At 46.7% G+C, this 27,777-nt stretch overlaps 1 protein-coding gene across 2 annotated transcripts; it reads right to left on the reverse strand.

The window, feature by feature from the left end:
• Positions 1-3,177: 3,177 nt before the first annotated feature.
• On the reverse strand, positions 3,178-7,314 carry SCOC (short coiled-coil protein). 2 transcript variants are annotated; one of them, XM_056118971.1, is made up of 3 exons: positions 7,243-7,314; positions 6,827-6,907; positions 3,178-4,541 (listed from the first exon to the last, which is right to left on the reverse strand). In XM_056118971.1, the coding sequence occupies exons 1-3, from the start codon at positions 7,262-7,264 to the stop codon at positions 4,399-4,401; spliced, it is 246 nt and encodes an 81-aa protein (XP_055974946.1). In that variant the 5' UTR covers positions 7,265-7,314; the 3' UTR covers positions 3,178-4,398. The 2 variants fall into 2 exon arrangements, with proteins under 2 accessions (XP_055974946.1, XP_055974945.1); XM_056118970.1 differs by having other exon boundaries at positions 6,827-6,910.
• Between the last annotated feature and the right edge of the window lie 20,463 nt (positions 7,315-27,777).

Here is a 27,777-nt window from a genome sequence, read left to right on the forward strand (position 1 = left end):
AGGAATTACTCCTGGCTGTGCTTAGGGGACCATATGGGATGCTGGGAATTGAACCCGGGTCTGCGACATGCAAGGCGAATGCTCTACCCGCTATGCTATCACTCCAGCCCCGAAATGCACAACTTTTAATGCATCCTGACATCAGAATAGAAACGTCCAAGTGCCGCTCACAATCACTGGGCAATTGTGTGGCATTTCCCGCAATACAAAGGTGACAGATGACCAGCACAAGGGCCGTCGCTTTTCCTCTCCTCCGGCTGCCAGCGTGGGTTAAGGCCAGAAGGGCTCCCTCTGCTGTTCTTGGAAACCACTGTACCCTTCTGACAAGATAAACGATTGGGGAAGATGCAAAATTATTGGCTGTGAGCTGCCAAGATTTCCTGAGAACAGACATCAGCATCCTGATTTGTATTTGCGGCTTTCCCTTTTGCCTGACACCGCCCATCTCCTTGAAGTGGGTTACTTATCTGCGGCAATGCCCCCTGCAGTCACCAGCAGCAATTATTGCCGCGCCTAAAGCCGCAGAGCAGCTGCCAAATTTCACGATTTTAGCAGCCGTGCTGCTGCACCGACAATTTCCAGGCCTTTCCGTGCCCGAGTTCGAGGCTGGCTCCTGGGGAGTGATCTCAGTCTGCGAGAAAACGAAAGTGCTTGCTATTAAGGACTTTCTCCCAGCTGGGGAGTGGTCTGGAGTCCTGGATAAACACACAGACCCCATCCTTGGACACACCCCAAGGTGCCTCCACCCTGCCCCGCTAGCACCTATCCTTTTAGCTAAAGGAGGCCAAACATCTCAGGACATCGTTCTCACCCCTGACATCAGTGACATGACAATGAAATAAGAGCAGCACCTCCCCGCTCTGTGTGTGGCAGCAGAGACAGGCTTTTTCCTACTCACCGAATGGATCCCATCTTGCAATCACTCCCTTTTCCTGCTCTGCCTGTGGAGCGCCCAAAGGAACCAGACGGAGTTAGTACCTACCCACCCAACAGTACCCAGCCACATAATGTGTTCCAGGCGTGCAGTTTCCAGCCTTTATAAAATTGGGGATTATCTTCAAGCTCCGAGAACATGAAACATTTGACAAGCCACCTAGAAACACATGATCTTAAAGTAACTATTATGTAGCTGATTTCTTTTAGCATCATTCCCCACCACCACCCCAATATGACATGGGTCTAAATTTTATACTTTACAAATGATAAAAAAAAAAAAGGACTTTCTTCAACAAAATCCTTTTTATAACTTGACTTTGATCACCAGGATATAGGGAGGCTATTTCAGAGGAGCCAGAGGATAAGAAAATCCTCCTCTCCTAGTTCCGAGCCCTCCCTGAACCCCCGTCTCCTGCTCCATGGTTCACCAGTGGTCCAGACAACTTAGGGTGATCTCTGATCTTCGTGACATTGAAGAACTATCCACCCTGCTGGAGGGTATTGGGAGGGAGAAATACAGTTAATGGGGAACATCTAAGGTTATCCTGAGACTTGAGATCGATTTTGCAGGGATGGAGAAAATCCAGTGCTTAACATGCATGCATTGCCCGTGGCTGCCTGAGTCACATCAGGTCACGGGGCGGGACCTTGGTAAGACTTTTTCTCTTTTTTCTTTTTGGGTCACACCCGGCGATGCACAGGGGTTACTCCTGGCTCATGCACTCAGGAATTACTCCTGGCGGTGCTCGGGGGACCATATGGGATGCTGGGAATCAAACCTGGGTTGGTCACATGCAAGGCAAACGCCCTATCTGCCGTGCTATCGCTCCAGTCCCTGACCACTGGGAAAGTCAGAGAGGCGTGCCTTCCACGGAGGCCCAATGGGGGACAAGAGAGTGCCAGTGTCCCCTCCACTAGAGGCACAGGTCTGTTGGTGACTCTGATCTAGGAAAGAGCCCAGGGTTTCCGTGGACTCGGGCTGAGTTTGGGAGCCTTGCAGAACAGGGAACTTGGCCTGAAGTAATGGGCCCAAGCTCCCAGCAGCATGTGCTGAGCGTCCCAGGAAGAGAATGGGCCCAGCCTCTCCTCAGAGCCAGGGCAGTGGCGCAGTGCAGTACACTATGCGGGTAGACCGGGGGTCAGGCAGGAGCATTGGGGGATGGCACGTCAGACTTTCCTCGCTGGTGTCCCTGGGTGTTTCTCTGCGGCCCACCTGTCTCTACCAACCCCCTTAGAATGGGGGGGGGGTCAAGGTGAGAACAAATCCTCTGCCATTGGGTGGTCAGACCACTCCAAGGTGGACCTAGATAGAATTCCTGGGTTTTGAGCCAATGGGAATGGGACCGGAAGGAGTCAAAAACATTCTCCGTGTGGGAACCAAGCCATGCAGATGTACCAGCAGGAGTCGTAGCACCTGCTTCTGCAGCCACCAAGCTGTAAATGGCCGATGCTTCCAGCTGGAGGCCACATTCCCGGGCTGCTCTTGCGGGTGTGACTCATCCTCCAGCCACAGGAGGGAGTCCGGGGCAGCTTCGGGCTCCCGGACACTCCCTTGGCATGGATCTCGGGAAGGGATCTCCTGTGCTCTCTATCACCGTGTCACAGGAGCTGAGCCCAGCCTACAAAGCACAACCATCTTTCCTCGATTTCTTCAATCCTTTGAATTATTTACTTTAAAAGTATTTTTTTTATATATATAAATTTAAAATATTCCCCTAAATAACTCGTGGCCGTTTCTTTTTTTTTTTTTTTTTTTGCTTTTGGGATCACACCTGGCGATGCACAGGGGACCATATGGGATGCTGGGAATCGAACCCGGGTTGGCCACGTGCAAGGCAAATGCCCTACCCGCTGTGCTATTGCTCCAACCCCCTCGTGGCCGTTTCTTGACAGAGATCTGCTCCATCCCTGTTTCGAACAAATCCTGGAAACGCCACTGCATCTCTCACCATACACCCCAGTTTCTTAACAACCACATCAAGACACACAGTTTCTCAAACAGCTTTTATTAAACAGCAAAGCAGAATTGCGACACAATCTTAAGTGTAAATTAGTTCACAAAAAGGAAGTAAAATGTTTGTAGCTTATCTATTATAGTCATTCAGCTGAATTCATTCACCAAATTTGTACACCAATACAACCCAAGATTATTCCACGTCAAAGTAGCTCAAACCTGCTAATACAGAGTTATATTAGTGGCTCTTGTCCTATGTAACAGCTTAGTATCACTTCTAATTCCGCAATTTCTTTACCAAAGGTCATCTACACATTAATTTTTTAAGAAACTATTAAAGACTAATAACTCTGCAAACCAAATAGTTGGATTTACAGAAAATTCTGGGAGAAAGTAGTGAGATAAAATACTGAATATGCATCTCTTATTATGCAGGTAAAACACTCCCACTTTATTCATGATTCTGATACTATTAAATTCAAGCTATTTTGCAAAGTTGATCTCCAGGTACTATAAATACTGAGACCAAACTCTCTTCTTTTCCAGATGTGGCTGGAATGTGACTAACAAGGTTAGTCAAACTTCTATCCACTTTCATACATACATATATATGTATATTCCCCAAGGATCTCATCTGTGCTGAAGATAACGCAAATCTGGAGAGACACATTTGAATCTGGTTACTACTGTTTGCCAAGTACTCTTCCATCCGATTTGTTTCCCTCAAAAGAAATTAAAAAAACTTGTTTCAAACACATTTAATCGGAGCTCATCTTTTCGGATAGAGAATGGGTTATTTTGTGCAACGGGAAGCTTGAGCCCATCTTCCCAATTTGACAAATCGATCTCAAAGACATTAAAATCCATTTGTATAGCTTCTGCTTTCAACTGATCAAAGAGAAAACAACACAACACGATTTCTAGTCTTGATCCTAAGTATAACAAGAAGCCCCAACTGAGCCAGCGCCTTATTTTGGTTGAGTTTCAACAAACAGATTTCAGAATATTCTCACAGATGATCGACTACTGAAGTTACGCTGACACAGGAGAGACCAGAGTTTCCCGCAGGGGAAGGGCAGGGGAGGAGGAGGCAGACGAGAAGAGGCACACAACGGCGGGCAGGGACATAAAGCTGTGCATTCAGTACATGATTTTGGTCACTTTTTCACAACGGGGTTAATTTCTTATATCGCTTACTATGTCTAGAATAAAAGACAGTGCTAAGTCTATAAATCCAAGCAAATTGCATAAAACATTCATTTTTTCAAGTTTCATAAATATATGCATTTCTAATTATAAAGTCTCTACAATACACCTGCACGTTTTTAGAGACTAACACAAACCACAGGAGTCTTCTGTTCTGCTCTGAAAATTTCTGCCGAGATCTGAATCCCCTTCAAAAAGAGTCAATGAAGCCACGGACAAAAGCACTCTAACTTTTGGAACCTACCCAAATTTTAAAGGAAAAGATCAGCAGCAATTTCATAAAATCAAAGGGACGTCAGTCCCTACTTTCTTTTGCTTTTTGTGTCAGTGGTTTGAAAAACACTAGAAGCTGACATGAGGTTTTCTATATATTGTCCAAGAACTTGATTTTCCGACTTCAGCTTCAGATTTTCTTCCTTAACTGCATCTACTCTTGCAGAAAGATCTAGATTAAAACACACACACACACACACACACACACACACACACACACACACACACACAGGTCCATTATTAGTAAAATGGTAGCAAATGACTCCACATTGTTAAATGCTTACTGATAATCATTTTAATATCATCCCCAGGTCCTTAAGGTTCATTTTGAATCAGAATACTTTCAAAGCTGAGGTACAGGGCAGGAGAGACGGAACGGCCACTCAGGTACTTGCTCTGCATGTGGTGGACCCTAGTCCAAGACATGCCACCACCTGGTCCCCCTCATGAGTACTGCCTACAGAGTAGACCCGAACACCTCCAGGTGTGGTCAGGAAACAACCCCCAAAAAAGTTAAGTAGACAGTGATTATCAATAGCCAAATTCTCTTAAAATTTTGGGATTTCATCAATCAATAATAATAAAAAAATTTTTTGAGATTTCATATTAGTTTTAATGCTATTCTTTGTAAATACCATTTATGGTAAGTGGCCACACTTTAAAAAGTGGTTACTTTAAAAAAGATGAAAAAATGGACTTTGCTTTTAAGATGTGGATTTGGTTCATGTCTTACCAACATAAAGATGTCCATCAGAAATATTTAAGAAAATGTGATCACAATTGAATTCAAATCCTGGATACAAGCAGGGTCCAAAGTGATCGTTCCGTATCTTTTACAACCCTCCATTCGCTCATGCGACTAAGGACTGAACAACGTTCTCGAAGGGCTAGAGGCAGCGGGGACAAAAGAACCCTCTGCCAAGCGGGACTTACGTGCTACCACGTGGGCGCATGCGCGCTCAAGGGGGCCGGAGCAAGGGGCAGGAGGAAAGGAAAACGGGGTGAACTTCATGGGAAACCACACAGAAGCTGCCCGTCTGGGATGCTCAGTCAGGGAAACCCCTTTTCGGATTCTCTCAATTTTATTGAATCACCGGGAGGCAGTTACAAGCTTTCACACCCAGAAGTGCTCAGGGCTTACTCCTGGCTCCACGCTCAGGGGTCACTCCGAGTGGTACTTAGGGGACCATATGGGGCTCTGGGGACTGAGCCAAGAGCCGTTCCCGCGGCACTGTCCGCAGCCAAAGCACCGTCTCTGGATAAGTTGAGTGTGACCCACGGGAAAGGGAGGAAAGCGCCAGGCTGAGCTGTGGGTGCCTCCAGGGTGAGGCCTGGCAGGACCAGGCTGAGCCGACAGGAGGCGGCGGGAGCGGCAGGACCCTGAGGAGTGGAGGAGGGCGCCTGGCTTTCCTCAGTGTGGCACGAAGGGTGCCACCAACGAGACACCACCTGCTCACGGTGGCATCAGAAAACCAACACCCCACGAGAAACCCAGAGGCAGGAGTGCTGGTATGCTTGTAAGAAAATGAGAAGCCTCGGGCCGGAGTAATAGCACAGCGGGTTGGGCGTTTGCCTTGCACACGGCTGATCCGACTCGGGTTCGATTACCAGCATCCCATATGGTCCCCTGAGCACCGCCAGAAGTGATTTCCTGACTGCAGAGCCAGGAGTAACCCTTGTGCATCGCCAAGTGTGACCCAAAAAGCCAAAAAAAAAAAAAAAAAAAGAGAGAGCGAGAGAGAGAAAGAGAGAGAGAGGGAGAGAAGCCTGTTATCAACTCCTGCTTCATCTGAGGCTCGGACACTGTTTTCCCTAGCGTCACGATGAACTGAGAAGCACAGAATGCTGACATCCTGAGGCACAGCTATGCTTCAGAACCACCAGCAAAGGGCCAAGAAAGGAGGGTCGTTGGGGGGGGCAGGGGGCAGGCACTTGCCCTGCATGAGACCAAACCCAGCTGGATACCTGGTACCGCATGTGACCCCCCCTTACCGCCAACAGTCACTCCTGAACACAGGCCAGGAATGGCCTCCTGAGCACCACAGGGTACAGCCCAACACCCTCCTCCCCGAACAGAAATAAAATCAGCAACCAGTGGTTAGGGATGTAGTTCAGGAGTGGTACCGGCCTTACAAGGGAAAGCCCTGGGTTTGGGCTCCAAAATGATATACAAAAATGATAAAGTAACCACTGTATCTCTGTCCTCCTGTTGTTCATCGATTTGCTTGAGCAGGCCCAGTAACGTCTCCATTGTGAGACTTGCTGTTACTGCAATAAAGTAACAACAACAACAAGACCCACACAAAATAAAACCTGTCCAAGTTACAGGGAAAAGGGGTAAAGGTGATGAAAATGGACTTTGGGAAACTGTGCACGCTAACGAGAAAAATTCAGCATCACAAATCCTTACGCTGTCAGCTAGATGTTATCCAAGAGAACCGAAAAATGCAAGCTCACCTTCGAGTGTGTGCTGGAGTTCCAACACTTGGTTAATGAGGCGCGTCTTTTCCTCCAGTTCCACCTGATTTTCAGCATCAACTGCTGTAACGAAAAGCTTCAAATTTACTGGGAGCAGTAGACAGCCCGTGTGCAGCGTGGCACTTGAAGATCCGCAAAATATTTTCTATTCATTGTTTTACTTATACGAGGCTGTAAAATCAAAAAGCTACATCCCCACACGAGAGATGCGGGCCCCGAGAGGGAGACGGACGTTGCCCACAATCTCGGTCAATGAATGCAAGAGGCTTGAGCCCCGTCTCAAGCCAGCCAAGCGCCAAGCCTGCCTGATGCTCCCTGCCCGCTCTCTTCACCGCTCATGAAGCAAAGGCAGCCACACGGCCAGGAAGGGACAAAGGGGATGAGGAAGAACGTACCGTCCATGTCCGCGTTCATCATCGTGGCTAGCGAGCCTCTGTGCCTTGGACACCAAGTCCTGGATGGACGGTCTGCAAGAGGGAAAAGTCAGAGGCGTGAACACAGACAGCGACCAGACCTAAGCGTGCCTTCAGGAAACAATCATGTGATCCAGAAGGAGCCTTTCACATGGTTTTCTATTTCTAAGAAAAAAGACCCAATGGGAAAACAAGCAAAGCATTCGCACAAACAGTTGACAAAAAGTCATAAATAAACAAAAGAAACATGGAGTTTCTTGGTGATCAGAGAAATATATTATAGCACTGTTTATGATTCTTCGAAAAGGGATGTTAGCAAATTATGGGGGTAAAAAACATTAAATACTGGGCATAAATTTAAAATGTGTGATCTTTTTTGTAAAGCTGCACAACAAAGTAAAATTTATAATGTTTAAATATGTTTCTTTTAAACACTGTGCTTGGAAAAGTTGCTGATATACAGCTGTTCCGGACACTCAGTGTGCCCACCCAGTCCCCCGCTGCCCCCACTGTCCCGCCCAGCCCTGACCTTGTCCCTCAGTAGAACCATCACACCAACTTCACATTACTTGTTACAACAACAAAATGGCAAACGAATGATCAGGAAACAGGTGATAAAAGTCAATCTGTGATCACTGTCACAATGTTACTAACATCTCTGTCTGAGCTGGTTCACACCGAGTCTGGGGGCTTCTAGGGGACTTTCCCATCCAGCGTGCGGGCTCACACTGGGCTCTCGGTGGGCCATCCAAAGGTGTGGGAGAGGATGGTAGCAGATGCCTACTGGGAAGGGAGGAGACTCGGCTCACCCCCACTCCCAGAAGCCTGCAGTTTTCTGCCTGAGATCCACCGTTGGATCAAGAGCACTGGATCAAACCACCAGTTTGTCAAGAGCACTGAAATATTTTTCATCAAGTATTTTCTTTTGGAAATATAGTTGAAAAATATTTCAAAGAAGGAAACAAATTATACATATATATATTGAGTGTTTATATATATATATATATATATATATATATATATATATAATTTGCTCAAGCGGGCCCAGTAACGTCTCCATTGGAGACTTTGTTGTTACTGTGTTTGGCATATCGAATACGTCACGGGGAGCTTGCCAGGCTCTGCCATGTGGGCGAGATCCTCTCGGTAGCTTGCCGGGCTCTCCGAGAGGGGCGAAGAAATTGAACCTGGGTCGGCCAGGCCAGCTGCGTGCAAGGCAAACGCCCTACCGCTGTGCTATCGCTCCAGCCCTGCAACATCTAATCTACAATCTAGTAAACTGCCAACAGTGAAACACCCTTTCAGAATCTAGTTAAAGTCACGACTTCTAATGGAGTGGCAACTAAAAACAATTATGATTGTATAACAACGTGTATAATAACATGAAAACATGTTTAGAAAATTAGACAATCACCAGTGTTAATTGCATGAAATATATATAACTATGAATAAAGAAAAACAAGGTGAAAAAATCCTACATTGTTTGATGGCAATAATGAAAAAAGTATCTTTGAAAATATTATTTGTGAGCCAGAGAGATAGTACAGAGAGTAAGGTGCTTGCCTTGCATGCAGCTGACCAGGTTTGGTCTCTGGCATTGCACAGGGTCCTCTGAGACACACAAGTGACTTCTGGGCACAGAGCCAGGAGTGGTTTAAACATCAAAATAAAAAATATACTAGCTGTTCTTTAAAAATTATTATTAAAATATTGTTTTCCCATAAAGCATTTAATACCTTTGCACATGAAAGTTCAGAAGAAAAATACTAGGCATTCAAAATTCATATTCAAAATATGAAACAAAAAAATGTCAACTTGTCATCTTCAAGTTCTGGTTAAAATAAGTTAGGATGTAAGTGCGCACATATTAACAGTTGATTATTTCCATTCAAGACTCAAAAAAGGTTAAAAGCACAAAGTTCTGTGGAAAGTGTTCCACCCTATTGCTGATACTCTTCTGCCTTCAATGCGCACAACATTTACTAAATAATGCTACCAGCTCTTATTGGCGAAAACTGGCGATCAGAGCTACTTCCTGAAGGAACTTGGGAGTGTCTGTCAACGTTACCCTTTTAAGTATTTGCTGAACATCTACTATAGAGCCAAGACGTCATGTCTCCCCGGCCTGAGCAGTGACACCCAAACCCGCTGCATCCAGAACTAGAATCCCAACCCGTTCGGGAAAGGGTCCCTCTCCGTTGCAACAAAAGCATGTGACCATCAGATGCTAGCATGGAACCCACGCGGAGCCCTTGGTGTCCACACACAGGGCTAGCCCTCATGGAAGACAGTGCTGCATCTAAAAGCTGCAGGCACTGCACTGCACCGCTGGAGAATGAACTCACTGCACATGATTGGGGGGTGAACAGCTTGCCTTCCGTCAGCTCTTCGCATGGTCTGATTTCCCAGGTTATCACTCCAGTAAAGAAAACGTGTACACACACACAGTAGATACAGCGCGTGCGCACACACACACACACACACATGCATATACATCTACATAAACCCAAGCAGTCTGCTGTTAAAAACCCTTTCAAAAGTAGTTTTGTTACTCGACCTATCTAACTGCAGTGGAAAGATTCTCCCTCTCATTCTCTCGGGGTGTCTCTGAGTGGAAAAGTTCCGCTGGCATGTTCCCCCAGAGAAGAGCACGTTCCACTCCTGCCTCTGGTGTGGCGAATGGAGTGTGGACAGAGACGCCAACGGAGCGTGATCTTGGGAGCACTCAGCAACCGCAGGCAGCAACTTGGCTGACCCTCCGGCTCAGCAATATGTGAAAGTGCTTCAAATGTGAAATACGCACTATCTCGGCTGTTGTTTGGGGGCCTTCCTGGCCAGGCTCATGGCAAAGCATGCGCCCAGCCCAAGATCCAGTCCTTTTCAGAATACAGCTGGAATACTGCGACAGTGAAGAACAGTATGCCATACGTGTTAACACAACAAATAACCGTGAAATCCGTATACCCGACTTTGAACTCCAACACAGCGCAAGGAGGCGATACTCTTTTCTGCTTATGTTCCTGTTCGATACTAAAATCAACAAGTTATCTACAATGTCCGTGTTCCAGAATGACAAAGTAATAGATAAAGAAAAATCATTTTCTGGGATTTGGGCCACATATAAATCAATACACTGATATCTAATCATGACGGAAAAGAACCTAGAATTATTTTGATGCTTTGGTCCGCAGAGGGTAGAGAGAACTGAAGCACAGGGAGCATCAGGCGAGACCCATTTTCTACCCAACACCCTTCAGCATGAATAGACTCTCCTTTTACCATACACCTCACTCTTCTTCAACAATGCTCCCCAAAGCAGCACTGCCTCCCTCCTCTTCCCAGAAACCTCAGCACCACCATCAGAACAGGAATTTCAGGAAGGAACTAAAACCCAACAGTTCGGCTCCGAGCTCCCCAACCTAGAGCCTTGCAAACACGCCTCCTGCCTCAGTGTCCTCATTGTGTAATGAGGATAACAGTCTGTTCTCAGAGGTTTGCTGCGACCAGTTAATGAGTTGGGATGTAAACTCCGACTGTAACAGCACACAGTGGATATTTCATGAATGGAAGCAATCATCTTCTCTTTTAGCTCTAATCCCAGCCACAAAAGGACAAGATTTTACAAAGATCCGGCCCAGCTGTCTTGTATTACAAACCAAGGCCCAAGACCATAATGGCTTAGCCAGGGTCCGGCCCAGAAGCAGTTACCAACAGAACCAGGAACCGCCAGTCCAGTTCACCGAGCCAGTTACAGGGAAGGTCACAGCTGAGACTTGAGATTTTGAGACTTTCCCCCAATTCCCCCAGCTAATCTCAGCTGACTGCTCCCCCCTTCTTTTCTGGGGGCCACACCCAGCAGTGTGCAGGGCTTCCTCTTAGCTCTGTGCTCAAGGACCACTCCTCCAGCAGTGCTCCAGGATCGAATCAGGCAGGTTGGCCACAAGTGAGGCAAGTGTCCTGCCCACTGGACTATCTCTCTGGCCCCTCAACGGCTTTGCACCTAAGGCTGACTTTCGGCCTCTGGCATGCAAGAGAGCTAGCAAGAATCCTCCAATAACGCTCACTGGGTCTTTAGATAGGAAACACTGGTATGTTGTCCTATCAACACACAGCGTCTGAAACTTGGTCCACTCGGGACCCCTTTTCCAACACTGAGAAATGCCACCACCGGGGCGAACGGCGCCCGCACACCTGGGCTTCATCACCCACCGGATCACGCATCTGGGTCCAGGGGTCCCCACCACCCACCGGGCACCGCGGCTCCGCACCTGGGCCCTGCTTTGCCTCGCCCTGAGATGCCACAGCGCGCGTGGGGGCCAGGTCTAGACGCCCGGTCTGTAACACCCCTGCCATCGCGCCCACGCGGCCCTCAGCAAGCTGAGTTTGCTGGACCCCCTGCAAGCCCCCACCCCGCCCCGACGTGCATCTCGTCGGCAGTTTCTACTAACACGGCAGCCGATGTGAAATCCCGTTCCCTTGCTGCGGCATGGATGCTCCACGATTGTTCGGGTGGCGGTGCAGGGAGACGGGGTGGGTGGGTGGGTGATGGTGGTGAGATGGGTGGGTGGGTTCCCGGCTGGGGTCACGCAAGGGCGTGAAGGGGGGGCACTGGACCGGCGGACACGGGAGAGGCTGCAGCCCGGGCGCGCTCCGGGGACGTCACAAACCCGGGGAGCGCCGGGTCCGAGCCGGCCTCTGCAGGACCCTCAGGCCGAGCCGGGGGTGGGCGGCTGCGGGAGCCGGGAGGGACCGGGCCGGGTGTCCGCCCAGGCCCGACGCCGGGGCCCGTCCGCCCGGCTCGCCGAGCTCGCGGAGCTTCTGCGGCGGCAGCTGCCGGCGCCCGGGCCCGGCCCCGCGCCGCCCCGGAACGGTCCTCACCTGCCGCCGGAGGGATGCGCAGGTCGCCCAGGGCCCAGGCTCCGGGTCCAACAGACACCGCTGACTCCGCCCTCTTCCCCCCACGGAGCATGCGCCGAGAGGGAGTTCCCGCCCCGTCCCGCCCCGCAGCCCACCAATCACGACTCCTGGAGGCACTCCGGCCGCCTCCGCCACGCGGCTCCTCCAATCGGAGGGCCCGAAAAGCCCGAGCTCGCCTTTTTTTGGCCACAACAAAAGGCCGTTCGCCTCCAATCAGGATGGAGGTCGCGGTGGGCGGGACCGGGAAGAGCGAGCCAATCAAAGCGCAGAGGCGAAGTGGAGCGCGCGTGAAAGCGGGTCCTAGCGGAGCTCCTCCTCGGTCCCAGCGGGACCCTGGGCGCCCGGGTGGAATTCCTGGGTGCAGGATTCTGACAGCTGTCAGGAAGGAGGTCAGGGAGAAGCGAGGCTCGGCATGAGAGAAAGCATTCAAATTCGAGGAAAGGGCGTTTGTGAACAAAATGCAACGCCCAAAGCACGCCGATGCAACACCCTGGATCTTCAGTTAAAATTAAAAAAAAAAAAAATTTTTTTTCCTGATTTTATTCCACTACCCGAGAGTTCTAAGTTCTTAGTACTCGTAGAACGTTCCTCTCCACAACCTCCTCAAACTATTATTAATCCCCTAGTCGTAGTACAGCTGGACCGTTTAATAATATAATGTTTTAGAACTGAGAAAAATATCCCTACCCTCATTTTGTGCATGTGACATTCTCCATCATTTAACGCCACTGGATCCTAAAGACGACCCGCAGAAACAAGAGACAAGTCGCTGATGTCTTGCTCGAGGTCACACGCAGTGTCAAATGCCTGCCTGACAGGCGGAATTGGGGGAGCAATGTTACCTGGCTTTTTGCAGTCCTTAGACACACCGGACACAAAGCAGTTTTTGTTTTCTTGTTTTAACTGGCAGTTCCTTATTCTATCTACCTGTTTCTTGATATTTTGTTTCTGACCTTCATCCCTTGAAGCAATTGAGTGATACACTTACATAAACTCCCGGGATTATATACAAAGTCTATAGATACTTTGTGTGTATATATATATATATTATATATACACTTTGTATATATTATATAAACTTTATATATATTATATATACACTTAGTATATATACACTATATGTACATATATACACTGGTGTATATATATACAATATTGTATATAAATATATACACTAGCATCTGCTGTTTGAAAACTAGACATTTAGCTTCAACAATGATCTATAATTTAGCAGATTTTGCTTGCATGCAATGCAGGCACTGAATAAATGGAAGATTGATTTGATGTAAATGAAATATCCCAGAGAGACTGGAGAGACTTTGAAAGCTCACACTCTACCTTAATCAAATGCTTATTTACCTCTCCCTGCAGCCTCTGATAATAACCTTTCTTTTGGCTCTGAATCTCTGCTTTTGGGGGCTCAGTGGAATCTACACTTCTTGTCTTTAGCTCACTGCCTTCAAGTTCCTCCCACTGCAATGTTTGAACTTGCACCCTCCCTCCCTCCCTCCCCCTCCCTCCCTCCCTCCCTTCTTCCCTCCCTCCCTCCCTTCCCCTCCCTTCCTCCCCCTTCCTCCCTCCCTCCCTCCCTTCCTCCCTCCCTCCTTCCCTTCCCCTCCCTCCCTCCTTCCCTTCCCCTCCCCTCCCTCCCTCCCTCTTCTTCCCTCTCCCTTCCTCCCTTCCTCCCTCCCTTTCTCCCTTCCTTCCTCCCTCCCTCTCCTTCTGCCTTCCTTCCTCCCTCCCTCTTTCTCCCTTCCTCCCTCCCTCCCTCCCTCCCTCCCTTCGTCCCTTCCTTCCTTCTTTTCTTCCTTCCTTCCTTCCTTCCTCCCTCCCTCTCTCCTTCCCTTTCTCCCTTCCTCCCTCCCTCTTTCTCCCTTCCTCCCTCCCTTTTCCTCCCTCCTCCCTCCTTCCCTCCCTCCCTCCCTCCCTCCCTTCCTTCCTTCCTCCCTTCCTTCCTTTCTCCCTCCCTCCCTCCTTCCCTCCCTCCCTTTCTCCCTTCCTTCCTCCTTCCCTCCCTCCCTTTCTCCCTTCCTTCCTCCCTCCCTCCCTCCCTTTCTCCCTTCCTTCCTCCTTCCCTCCCTCCCTTTCTCCCTTCCTTCCTCCCTCCCTCCCTCCCTTCCTTCCTTCCTTCCTTCCTCCCTCCTCCCTCCCTTACTTCCTCCCTCCCTTCTTCCCCACCCCCAGTCCAGAACTGTTCCTCTTTTGCACATTTTGTCCATTTGGGTTGCTTAGAGAATGCTTTTTTTAAGCCACTAAATCAAATCATGATTAGAAAAACAAAGAGGGTTTCAAATCATGAGCCTTAGCATTCACTGAGAAAATTAGAAAAACAAATGCAAAAATATGAAAATGTAGAACAAAAAATAAATCATACTGAATAATGATAAAACAGATAAAGTAAACCAAAAGGTGGTTATTTTTAAAGAGTAATCAAATTAAAGCCTTGGACATAATTAGAAAGAGATCATAAATTACCAATAATAATAGTGAAGAGAGGACCTCACTATAGACTATTATGAACAACCTTATGCCAATAAGTTGGATTATTTACATAAAATAGACAATCCTTGAAAGTGAAAATTATAAAAGCCTACCTCAAGAACAGAGATGAGGTCATTTAAGTGCATTAATGGCCGTGGTCCAGACGCACAAATGAATCGTGGAAGAGAGCAACAACTGCAGAAATTCCTCCAGACCCCAAAGTCACCATACAGTTAAAAAAAATTTAATTTCTGTTATAGCACCCAATGAAAAAATTGTAGAATTCCAAGAACCCAAGGCTGAAAAAGTAGTCACATGACATTTCATACAATTATGCCACTGATACACCAGGAATAGCATACCACATTTGATGGGATATCAGGTAGAAGACAACCAATCTTGATAAAAATATATACATACATACATGTGTACATATATATGTATATATATTAGCATACGAGATTCAAACTCTAACAACATGTTAATGATCTCTAATTCAGGGTTTAATGGCTCCAAGATGAGATACAACAATTTTCACATACTTTCCTCTAAGGAAACGTTTTTGGATCATTTTAACAAGCAATACAAAATAAATTATTTAGCATCTGCTATTGAGGCAGGCTTGGGTAGTGGTGGGAAAACTCGAAACAAAAGTGGTGGGAAGGTGTAATGGTGATGGGATTGGTGTTGAAGTATTGAATGTTATCAGTTACTGTGAACAACTCTTTGAGAAGAAAATAGAGATGAAGAGCTCTATGTTTACTGTTAGAGTACAAGGAGCTTAGGTTTATCAGGTTGCACCCATCACAGTGCTCCCAAGTCTCTCCCATTACTTTGTTTGTCTGTAACCACTTCTATGCTCTCTTCCCCAACTAATTTGTAAGGTCTCATCCTTCTAGGACACTGAACTTGTACTGCAAGTTAATATTGCCTTTATCCTCTCCTTATGTCGTTTGAATAGTTTAATGCAATGTCCTTTTTGTATAGATACAGGAAGACAATTAATATTATGCTTTATAACCTAGGAGTTGATTGGCCTTGAATATTATTCACTCCCGGGCATCTGCTTTCTCAACTTAAGCCTCAGTTGCCCTCACTTCCTAGCACCCCGAAAGCAGGGTCCCGACGTGGGACTGGATGGAACCAGGGCAAGCCAGTAAGTTATGTGCTACCCTGGCATCGCTATGGGCCAGGCCAAGGTGCCACGATTCTTAACTATAGGTTAAGAGTTTGATCATAGGCAAATGCTGTCATGATCCAAAAATAACGACGAGACTAGGACCCTGATGCTAAGAATAGGAAAGGTGTCTGGTCTCAGCACTGCAGTCTGAGATCGAGATGGCCCTAGGAAAGCAATTCTATAAGCTTGAAGTATTTCTTACTGTATCCATACAAAACGACTTATATTATATATGCTTATATGTTGATCAGACAAGGAGAAGAGAAACACATCCAGGGAATTCTGTTCTAGTGTGGGTTGATCTGCTAAATGAGAATCTGTCCTAGAAGCAGCCTTCCCATGTGTCCTGACTAGCTTGGATGAGATTGAGCATTTCTCCTCTTCATCTGCCTTCAGTAAGAGGCAGCTTCCCTTATCTCACAGAGACCTTACTGTAAGAGGCAGGCTAGTCTTTGAGATGTAGATTCCAAGCTCTAGCCGGCTGGTCTTCGATATGCTAATCCAAGTGCTTGTAGCTTGTGAAAGGTGAGGCCAAGATTACTGGCCTGGATGTAAAGAAGCAATGTATGTTTTGCCATCTCATTGTTCTTTCCATAACTCCTTTTGATGAAATCATTGTATTGCGCCCTTTAGAGGTACCATGATCTTTATAAGGGAGATTTCAGGGCTCTCTGGGGGAACACTTGCGTTAGAGAACCTGGGAAGATGGGGCTGAGGACAGAAGCTGAGAGAACAAGAAAGCACGTGTTTGAGAGATCCTGAGGCCTCTATGACATACACTTCTTCCATGTATTAAACTGCTGCTAAGACCAACTAGCCTGGCCCTCTTTTCCTTTCATCGCCTGACCATCGCCATCGACACCCTGGAGTGGGGAAACGGCTGAGACTACCTAACGCGGGCGGTGGGAGAGATAGGCCGCTACCCTCCCCTTGCCCGTCATTTGTGTGTGTTTACACAGTTTACAAATATTGTTACTAGGATCTGGAATAGCCAAAATGGTTTGGTAAAATAATGCAGTGTTAGAAGACGTGTATTATTTAATTTCAAGTCTTATTATATGCCAAACACAGTAACAACAAAGTCTCCAATGGAGACGTTACTGGGCCCGCTCAAGCAAATCGACGATCAACGGGAGGGCCTTTACTTTTTTACTATTATAAAGAGAAAGCAATAAAAAGGAATATTGGCATAAAGCTAGTCATCCAGGTAAAGGAGAGAATAGAATCTAGGACTAAACTCATACATGCATGTGTGGTCAATTTATTTTCACAATGGTACTAAGGAAATTCTCTGAAAATGGATAGATTTATTTTAACAAGTGGTTCTGAAACAACTGAATATCAGTATGGGGATGGGGAGAACCACAGCCAATACCTTCTTATGGCGTATACAAAATTGTTCATTCAAAATGGGTCATAGACCAAACATAAAAGCCACAACCAGAGGAAAATCTCCTTGCTAGCTATTGTTGGTGTTCTAGAAAGATCAGAAAAACAACTCTAACATTTAAAAAGATTAATTACATTTTATGAAATTTTAAATGTCTACTCTTTGAAAGACATTTTTTAAATGTCAGAAAAATGGTTAGGCTGGGAGGGAAAAAAATTATTCCAGTACCTTTTATCAAAAACTGGAATTCAGAATATCTGAGAACTGGGATTGGAGAAATAATTCGGTGGGCAGAGTGCTCGCCTTGTATGAGTCTGATGACAGGGAGTTTTGATCCCTGGAACCCCAGAGGGATGCCCCGAGCCCTGCCAGGAGTGATTGCTGAGCTCAGAGCTAGGAGTAAGCCCTGAGCACTGCCAGAGTGGCTAAAAAACAAAGCAGCAATCATGTTTCTCCCATCCTGGGAGGATCCTCCCAACACCCTTTATTTGGTGATTGCCACTCAACGCCTCTTTTGCAAACCACAGCACCCAATAGGAGAGAGAAAACAGAGGGGAATGCCCTGCCACAGAGGCAGGGTGGGTTGGGGGGTTGGGGGGTGGGAAGGATACTGGGATCCGTAGTGGTGAGAAATGGGCACTGGTGGAGGGATGGGTATTTGATCATTGTATAATTGAAACCCAAGCACAAAAATTTGTAAGTCTACAACTGTACCTCATGGTGTCTCACTAATAACAATTTTTTAAAAAGCAGCAACAAACCCAGAATACAACGAAGGAAGACAAAAATGATCGTCTGTACTTTCAATGCACGTACGCTAGCATCAGATGCATCCATCGAGGACCTGATGGTACAAGCACGAATGATCAAGTACGACATCATTGGTCTGACCGAGACAAGAAGACACGAATCTCACCATGCCGTTTTCGACACTGGAGAAGAATTGTTCCTCGGAACATGTGATAAAAGAGGTGTTGGAGGCGTCGGTGTCCTTATCAACACAAACTTGGCCAAGAGCATTGATTCATTCGAATGCCTAACAACCCGAATCGGACGTTTACATTTGAATAGATGTGGCTCACTGCCTGCAGTTTCTATCTTCGTTGTCTACGCACCAACATCTCATTATGATGAAAGAGAAATCGAGAAGTTCTACATGGAGCTAGAGAAGTTCTATAAAGAAGACCACACCTTCTACAAGATCATTGTGGGTGATTTTAATGCCAAGATAGGACCGAGAAGATCAGCTGAAGAACTTCACATCGGAACCCATGGCCTAGAATGGAACGAACAGGGTGAGAGACTGTCTGAGTTCATCATGTCGACCAAGACCATTCATGGTAACTCACAGTTCCAGAAGGCAGAATCTAAACGATGGACATGGGAGTCTCCCGGTGGACGATTCCACAACGAAATAGACCACATCATATTCAATCGACGGTTTTGCCTGACTGATGTCGCTGTTGTCCCAAAATTTCGAACGGGATCGGACCACCGTCTCCTTCGTGCAAAATTCTACTTCACAGAGCGGGGAGAAAGGGCTGCAAAGTTCAAAAAGAGAACTCCCAGAACGACCACCAACTGGGAACTCTTTGGTACTATTGCGGCAACATGGGAAGATGCCATTGTTGACAACATTGACGAGGAATACGATCGACTGGTTCAGCACCTCCATGAATGTGCGAGGAACGCCAAGAGAGAGATAGCCACAAAAAGTCGCCTATCTTCGAAAACTCTTGAGCTAATTCGCCAGCGTGGTTTGGCGCATGCCTCAGGCAACCGCAAGCTAACGTCCGAGCTTGCAAAGCAGTGCAGAGATGCGATCAAGGAAGACCTCAAAGAGAGAAGAGCAGAAGTACTGGTAGATGCGGCAGAAGCCGGGAAAAGTATTCGTAACGCCCGCCTGTCCTTCGCCAACTATAAGACCAAGATGACTGCCCTCCGACGTCCTGATGGATCCATCACATCCTCCAGAACGGCAATGGAGAAGATTATCCATGACTTCTACTCAAATCTCTTCGATAGCCATGTCCACTTGCCGACATACCAAATTCCACAGGATGGGTATGTCGTTCCCAACGTTCTCCCTTCCGAAATCCGACACGCCATTTCGTCAGTAAAGAAGCAAACAGCACCCGGCCCAGACAAGGTCAGACCTGAACACCTGAAGAACCTGCCGTCAGTACTCATCAATACACTGGCTCGGCTCTTCACTCGCTACCTGTCTGAATGCAAGGTTCCATCTCAATGGAAAACCAGCAGGACCGTACTACTGTTCAAGAAGGGAGACATCCATGACATTGGCAACTATAGCCCGATCTGCCTATTGTCTGTCATCTACAAGTTGTTCACTCGAGTCATCCTGAATAGGATTGGCAGAACACTAGATGAAGGACAACCATGCGAGCAAGCAGGGTTCCGCAAAGGATTCAGCACCATCGACCATATCCACACGATAACCAAACTCATTGAGGTTTCTCGGGAGTTCAAGATGCCGCTCTGCTTAACGTTCATTGATTTAAAGAAGGCCTTTGATTCTGTTGAGACGGAAGCGGTCATTGAAGCCCTAGCCAATCAGGGCATTCAAGCCCAATACATCAGGATCCTCCGTGAGCTCTATTGCGGATTCACTACCAGGATCTCACCATTCTACAAAGAAGTGATCGTTGATGTCAAGAGAGGGGTGCGGCAGGGTGATACCATTTCACCAAAACTCTTCAGTGCCACCCTCGAGAACATCATGCGACGACTGGAATGGGAAGGAATGGGAGTGAAGATAGATGGTCGGCAACTACACCACCTCCGCTTTGCTGATGACATTGTTTTAATAACACCAAACATCAGCCAAGCGGCACAAATGCTGGCCGACTTTGACCGTGAGTGTGGAAAGGTAGGACTACAGCTGAATCTTACGAAGACAATGTTTATGAGAAACAGCCTTGTTCCTGACGCCCCATTCGCTCTCAATGGAACGACCATCTCCGAATGCAACAGCTATGTGTACCTAGGTCGAGAGGTCAACATGAGAAATGACCTGGCACCCGAGCTGCGCAGGAGGAAGAGAGCTGCTTGGAACGCCTTCAAGAACGTCGAAGAAATAGCTAAGAGGACGAAGAACCTCCGGCTCCGGGCACATCTCTTTGATTCCACTGTTCTTCCTGCATTAACATATGCCTCAGAGACCTGGGCCCTACGCAAACAAGATGAGAACGCCATTCAGGTCTCCCAAAGAAGAATAGAAAGAGCTATGCTTGGAATATCACGTTTCACTCAAATGAGAGAACGAATCCGGAGTTCTGACATCCGTCGACGATCAAGGATCAGGGACGCTGTCTCATTTGCCAAGGTGTCGAAAATCAGATGGGCTGGTCACGTAATGAGATTTAAAGACGACCGTTGGACTAGAGCTGTTACTGATTGGATTCCACGGGATGTCAAGAGACCGCGTGGCCGCCCACCTACCAGATGGTCAGACTTCTTTGTCAAGGTCATGAACGATCGGTTTGAGGCCCTCCATGTTCCCGGAGCGAAGAGATGCCATTGGGCTACACTAGCACGCGACAGGGACAAATGGAGACGTTACTGGCGCCCGCTCGAGCAAATCGACGACTAACGGGAAGTTAAGTGATAAGTGATAAGTGATTTAAATCAATAACAGAATTACCATAAAATAGCTCACTAGCAATAAAAGAAAAAGGAATAACCTGTAGGTTTGAATTATGTTATGCTGAATGAAAATAACAAGAGAGAAATTGTCCACACTGTCTGTGTGTTTTAGTAAGAACAAACGCCAGAGCAGACAAAACTTGGCTGTTGAACTGGAGTGGCCTGGGTGGGAGGGGGAAGTTCAGCTCAAAGGGGCAGGAGGGAACCTTAAGGGTTAATGGCGAGGCTCTGTGATATCTTGATTAGTGTAATAGTGACAGTATGCACACTGGCAAAAGCTGTCTCCTATAACTTTAAATGTGTGTATTTGGTTGTGTGTTATTTTTCCTCAGTAAAATTGGAGGTGTGGTGATGGGGGCTCTCTTGAACACCCAGCAGTGCTAAGGGCTTACTCCTAAATGCTCAGGGATTGCTCTTGGCAGTGCTTGACAGCAGTATGCATTGCTGGGAGTCAAACCAGGGTAAACTACAAGTAAAGCACATGCCTTGATCTCTCTCTCTCTCTCTCTCTCTCTCTCTCTCTCTCTCTCTCTCTCTCTCTCGCCTCAAACTGATGCTTTTTAATTAGGAGAGGACCAGCCAGGACTTGGGAGGTCTTGCAGTATGAAGGTGAGCTGCTTGATGTTTCATTTTACAGAACTTTAAAACAAGTGGCTCAGATAGTCTCAATCCTGTTTTATAGTTGAGGACACAGAATCAGTGTCTTGTCGGTGTCATATGGACTAGAGTGATATAGGCCGAATGCATTCTGCAAAACGAGTATCATTATACCCACTTAATGAATCACTATGAGGATTGTTGGAATTAAGGAAAAAATAGAGCCCTGAAAAAACTTCTAAACGAAAATGACGCTGAAGCCTGGAGAAGGTGGAACTCGCAGCCTCAGTCTAACCAAATCAACTTCCTACTGAATACAAAAGTATGAACTTAATCTACAGGATTTTCAACAGGACCCAGGGCATCAAAACATAATAGTGCAGATGTCTGACAAATATCCAGTCCATAAAGATCCAGGAAAATTCAATTCACACGAGACTCCTCAGGAGACACTCACATCAAGATAACACAAATTGAAAACTATCTTGGAGAATATTTGAAGTTGCCTCTATAAAACTGCATAAACAAGTGACCGTGACCATTTCTGAAGCAGAAGTGGTGATTGAACATCTGAGCAAGAGAGCTGAGGCTATGAAAAAGAACCAAAGGGGCGTTTCAGAACTAGACAGAAAGAAAAAGGAAGTTAAAGCTGTCTGAAAACTTAAATGGGCGCTGAAAATGAAGAGAGAATTTGGAGCTTGAGGAATCATCCCATTGGAATGACTGGAAGTCATTGAAAACAATTTTTTTAAAAAGATGCGATTGTACTCTGAGACCCAGAGGAAGGGAAAAGAGGATTATTGGAGTTCTTCCCGGAAGCTCCCAGATCACCTGGACCTTCGTGCTTGTGGACAAGCTCTGAACACCAGCCTTGGAGGGGGGCGGGGGGGGGGGGGGGTGAGCTGTTGCCGGGGGAACCGGCATTCCCTGATGATTATCATGACTCAGAGGCCTTGCAACTGCCCAGGGTTTGCGATAGGGAGAGCTGATAGCTGTGGTATCTGTAAAACTCTTTGTTCCACCTGGGTATTAGCTCATGGAAATCCCGTGACACCTTGCGACACTCCTTCTCATCTAGCCCATGTAACCACAGAATTCATCTTCCTCTTCCCATCTCGTCACCTGCGTGTAATGCGTTCCTTTCTGTCCCTATGTAAAACCATTATCCTCCTCAATTAACATTGTCATATGACCATCAGTCTATGACATGCGTGGATGGTGACCTCCGCTTATCCGTGGTGTGCAGATGTTTGAGCCATCAGCCCTAGATCACATGAACAAGCGATGGTGTTTTCCAGGTCTCGTAGCTGCACCGACAGCTACAGAGGATCTTACTGCAAGTTTGGCAAAAGACTTTAAACTTTAAAGTTTTATAAAAATGTTTAAAAACATCTTTAAAAACGTCTTTAGAGGGGCGGGGTCGACAGCAAAACGGGTAGGGCATTTGCCTTGCACGCAGCCGACCTGAGTTTGATTCCCAGCATCCTGTATGGTCCCCTGAGCACTGCCAGGAGTAATTCCTGAGCGCAGAGCCAGGAGTAACCCCTGTGCATTGCCGGGTGTGACCCAAAAAGCAAAAAAAAAAAAAGTCTTTAGAAAAACATCTTTAAAAAGCAGCATTCAAAATACAATGATAAAGTTATAAAACAATATATCATTCACAAAATGTTTACAAATTGGACAAACAGTGGGGCTGATACTCCAGATATGCCCTTGAATGAACAGGGAAAAGTTCCTTAAAATGACAAAAGGGTGATTTTTTTTATTAAGTACAAACTTAAATGGATATAAAAAGCAAACTGAAATTTTGTCAAGTTAGTTATGAAGTGGATGTATATGAGCTGTATATATGTATATGTATGCAACATATCTTATTTGTTATGGGACACTATGTGTCCCATATTCATATAATATTTTTAAATTTAAAAAGTTTAGCAATACCATGAATAGACCTGGAGGTATTCTATTTAGTGAAATAAGCCAGAGATATACGAGATTTCATTCAAATGTAACATAAAGAAAATAAATAAACTGGATCAAATCAAATGAGTGTTTGAACCATAAGACCTATAAAGAGTTACCAGAAATGATATAAAGAGACTCTGGGTAGACAAAGGGTGCAAGAGCTTGGTAAAGGATAGAATGTCTGCATCAAGTTTGCATCATTTGAAACGTATATAAAATTCTAATGCATTGTGACTCCAGTTGAAAATATTAAAATATGGTTTTGAAAAAAACCACAGGAGTTTCCTTTCTCTGAACAAAGAGCAGATGCAGTACCAGTAGAAGCCACCAAGATGGCAGGGAAATATTTGTTTATGGGCCGAATACATGGGGACTACAACATGCATATTTTAATACGATAAATCACATTAATATTTTAGATGAAAGCTCCAAATTAAATCGCTCTTCCTAGAGAGTGGGAGAACTCCAAGCAGAAGACAGTTGTTGCAAGGGAAGATGATCTGGAAGGAATCAGCGATGAGAAAAGAGAGAACTTCCCAGATTGGTCTCATGTTCCCTTCTGGGCCCCCTGTCTAGTCCTCAGAGGCTCCCCATGCCCTGTGGGTATTTTAATGAAATATGCTAACTACGGCATTTTGATAACTTTCGAGTGGAACCAGGTGTCTTTTCTGATACTTTAGAGCTCATTAATTTACAAAAATGTGCTACATCTCTTTCCCAAATAAGAACTTCACCTTTTCCTTTTTACTTATTTGCACTGAAAGGTTATCGAATTCACTGGGGAATGAGAACTGTCTTGAGTCGAGTGAATACAGAATATATTCCACTTGGTTGACGAGGCCAGAGCAATAATACAGTGGGGGAGGGGGAGGCATTTGCCTTGCTCAAGGCCGATGTAGGTTCGATCCTTGGCATCCCATATGGTCCACCAAGCACCACAAGGAGTGGTTTCTGAGTGCAGAGCCAGGAGAAGGCCATGAGCACCACCAGGTGTGGCCCCCAAACAAAACAAACAAAAGGAATATATTCTACTTGTTGAAACTTGATTTCAAAACCCAACTAGAAGCGTCCCACACTACTGTAAAGCAACTTGCCCGCGTCTACCGTCCTCAAGTTTTATATTTCCTGATAATGGCCAATAGTTTGGGGATTGAATAAATCCTTCACATTTATTCATCTGATAGAGAAAATAGAATAACCAGTGCAGCATTCAAATTTCCGAAATGATACCTTAGAAGGATTTTCGGGTTTCTATTTGAATTTTATGACTACCATGAAAATAATTAGACACGATTCTATGATGTGGTGGTCCTTATCTTTCCTCAGAAAAGACATTCTCCTGTCAGTATCTCTCAAAGATTGAGGTCTATATCTGTGGAAGATGATGAGTCTTTAAAAATAAGTATGCGTCTCATTATAGAGAAAAATATGAATACTACAGCGCCTCTTCGATCTGCAGGTGTTGTTGGCTGAGCCATGCTAAGTTCAAAAATGATGCTAATTGAGTGGTTTGTTTAAGGTGGAGGAAAATGGTAGTGTTGATAGGTGGATGGCGGGTTTGCGAAACTCTGGCCTTATCCTATTCTCAACTTTAGTTTGAAGAGGAGGAAACGTGGGAGCTTCTGACTCCAACTCAGATATTGGTTCATTCTATTCTTAATTCCCTGTGCTAGTTTCAGAGTTTGGTTGGCTGTTTGTTCTGGGCTAGATCTCATGAAGATTTAAATACTGGTTGGAGCGATAGCACAGCGGTAGGGCGTTCGCCTTACAAGCGGCCAACATGGCCGACCCGAGTTCGATTCCTCCGCCCCTCTCGGAGAGCCCGGCAAGCTACCGAGAGTATTCGATATGCCAGACACAGTAACAACAAAGTCTCCAATGGAGACGTTACTGGGCCCGCTCGAGCAAATCGACGATCAACGGGAGGGCCTTTGTAATCTTTGTTGTAATCTTTTGTAATTGCAGGACGAGTGGTCAGCATGGAGGACCCTTTCTGTAGACGCAGCTATCCTGGAATTGAGTTAACTGATTCTGCTTTTCTGAGAAGGTCTAAAGTGTGAGGGGTTTATCAGATGATGCTACCACACCTTCTAGAATGGTACCTCGTGTTCAGTTGCATCTGGGCTGAGCAATGCACCAGCCCTGTGTCAGGGAGCATCTGCCTGGTCATCTGTGAGTCTGTGTCTGTGACGTGCCAACTCTGTGGCTTCTTACACACGGATCTGCCCACCAACCATTTCAGCCAGGTGTACAGCCCACTACCTTTTAGACAAAACAATGTGCTTTAAAATCAACACCTGTGGGCCGGCTCTTGGAAATCAAGAGGCACTTAGGTTTACCGAAACCCAAAGTGTCCCTTCGAGTTAAGCAGGGATGCGTGATAACTGACAGTGCTAGCCCGCCAATGGCCCCTCAGGGTAGGCTGGTGACGTGTTTTCTTACGGTTCATAGGCAGCAGAAGCCTCAGAGTTTTCTGTTTCCTGAGCGACAGAGGAAATAATAAGCTAGGGAGAGTTCCAGGAGGTGAGACTGTGACGACTTACAAGCTAACAAGTGGCCTGCGCTGCTCCCATGGGTGTGGGGGAAGAACGCAAAGCCTCCTGGGTCAGCAGCAGCCTGAGCTGCGACCCTGGGTCCCACAGTAGAGGCGCAGAGGCCTGGGAAGTGCCTGGACAGGTCATGCACTATGGTCCAGGAGAGAAGCCCAAGGAGCAGGAAGTTTGGTGCTTGTACGGCAAGTGGCCTAGCCACGCCAGGCCTTCTCTCTCCCAGACACGCCTGAGCAAGAGCCGGAGAGGCGGTCACGCAGGGCCTGGCCCTCCCGGCTGACCAGCAAGAAGCCGAGGAGATGCTCGGGACCCTCTGCAGACACTCTCCACAAAATGTCTAACTTGAATCACCTGCAATTTGGCGATGCTCCTATTTTTTTTTAATATTTATTTATTGAATCACTGTGGGAAAAGTTACTAAGCTTTCAGGTTTAAGTCTTGGTCATACAATGATCAAACACCTTTCCCTTCACCAGTACTCATTTTTCACCACCAAGCTCCTATTTTGATTCCTGGCTTCTATAGTTAACTTAAAGGAAACGCTACAAAATGTCTCAACCAGTTGTTGGAGGTTTGTGTGATGGTCAAACAGGAAGAGAACCATCCTGGCGGGCACTGCTGAAAGTTGAGAGCGATGGAAGTAAATACAGTAATTTTTTTTTTTTTTTTTTTTTTTAGTGCTCAGGGGCTCTTCCTGGCTCCCTGCCCAGAAGTGACCCCTGATGGTGCTCGGGGGACCATCTATGTGTAGTGCGAAGGATCCAACCACGGTGGTCACGACAAGGCAAATACCTTAACCCCTGCCCCATCTCTCCAGCTCTCTCACTAGCATCTGTTCTTGTTTTGTCAAACCTTACAGCCGCGGAAGGGAGGACAAGCTTCGTTTCCAACACAGTGCTTAGCAGAGCTGGGAGCGAGAGAGAGATAGGAAGAGCGAACCCCTGAGGAAGAAAGAACCCGGGAGCCATGGGAAGAGCCCGGAGCCACTGTCCCAACCCCAGAGGACACACCTGGGCATCCCCTGGAGCACTCTCAAGCCAGGTGGTCCTCCAGCTTTCTCCGGGATCCGTCCTCCCGCACACCTCTTTTTTCAGAGAAAAGTCCCACCCCGGTGAGTCTCCCCAACCATCTCTCTCCCCTCCACACACTTTCTCGCTGCCCTGCCTGTCCCTGGGGGTGTTGCTCCCCCTCTTGTTGTGTGTCCTCACAACGGGGACTTGTTCTCTGTAGCCACATGGGCAGCACTGGGGGTTGCGCCCAGGGCCTCACGCACGCAAGGCAGGCACTCACCACGCAGACGCATTTTAATGCCAAAATTAATTTGGAGGCTTTGGAGGGGAATTAGCCCAGCGGGGCTTAGAGCACAACAGGGCAGCGCAGGGGACTGAACCGGGGCCAGTCGTGTGCACAGGAAGTGCCCTGCACACGGTACTCTGTCTCCATCCATACAAATTCATCTTAACATTTTCTCCTAACTCTCATGGACCAGGACCCAGCTATGCACAAATACCCAGCTATTTCCCATTTCTTTGCAAGCGTTCCTTTCAGAGATCAGAGGAATTCTGTCCACTCTTAACACCCCTCAGAAAAGGCTCCTCAAGTCAAAGGCCACTGACCCCAAAGGAACAAATTGTCTGGCTCCACACCGTCCCCCAACGCCCAGCACTGCTAGGAGTTCAGACTGACCTCTGAGTAGAGCCAGGAGTGGGCCCTGAGCACCGCGGCTGTGACCCAAACACAAACCAACAAAACCACAAACAAAAGCACAGGCC

This window comes from Sorex fumeus, unplaced genomic scaffold, assembly GCF_029834395.1.
Source record: "Sorex fumeus unplaced genomic scaffold, SorFum_2.1 ptg000039l, whole genome shotgun sequence".
Taxonomy (NCBI): domain Eukaryota; kingdom Metazoa; phylum Chordata; class Mammalia; order Eulipotyphla; family Soricidae; genus Sorex; species Sorex fumeus.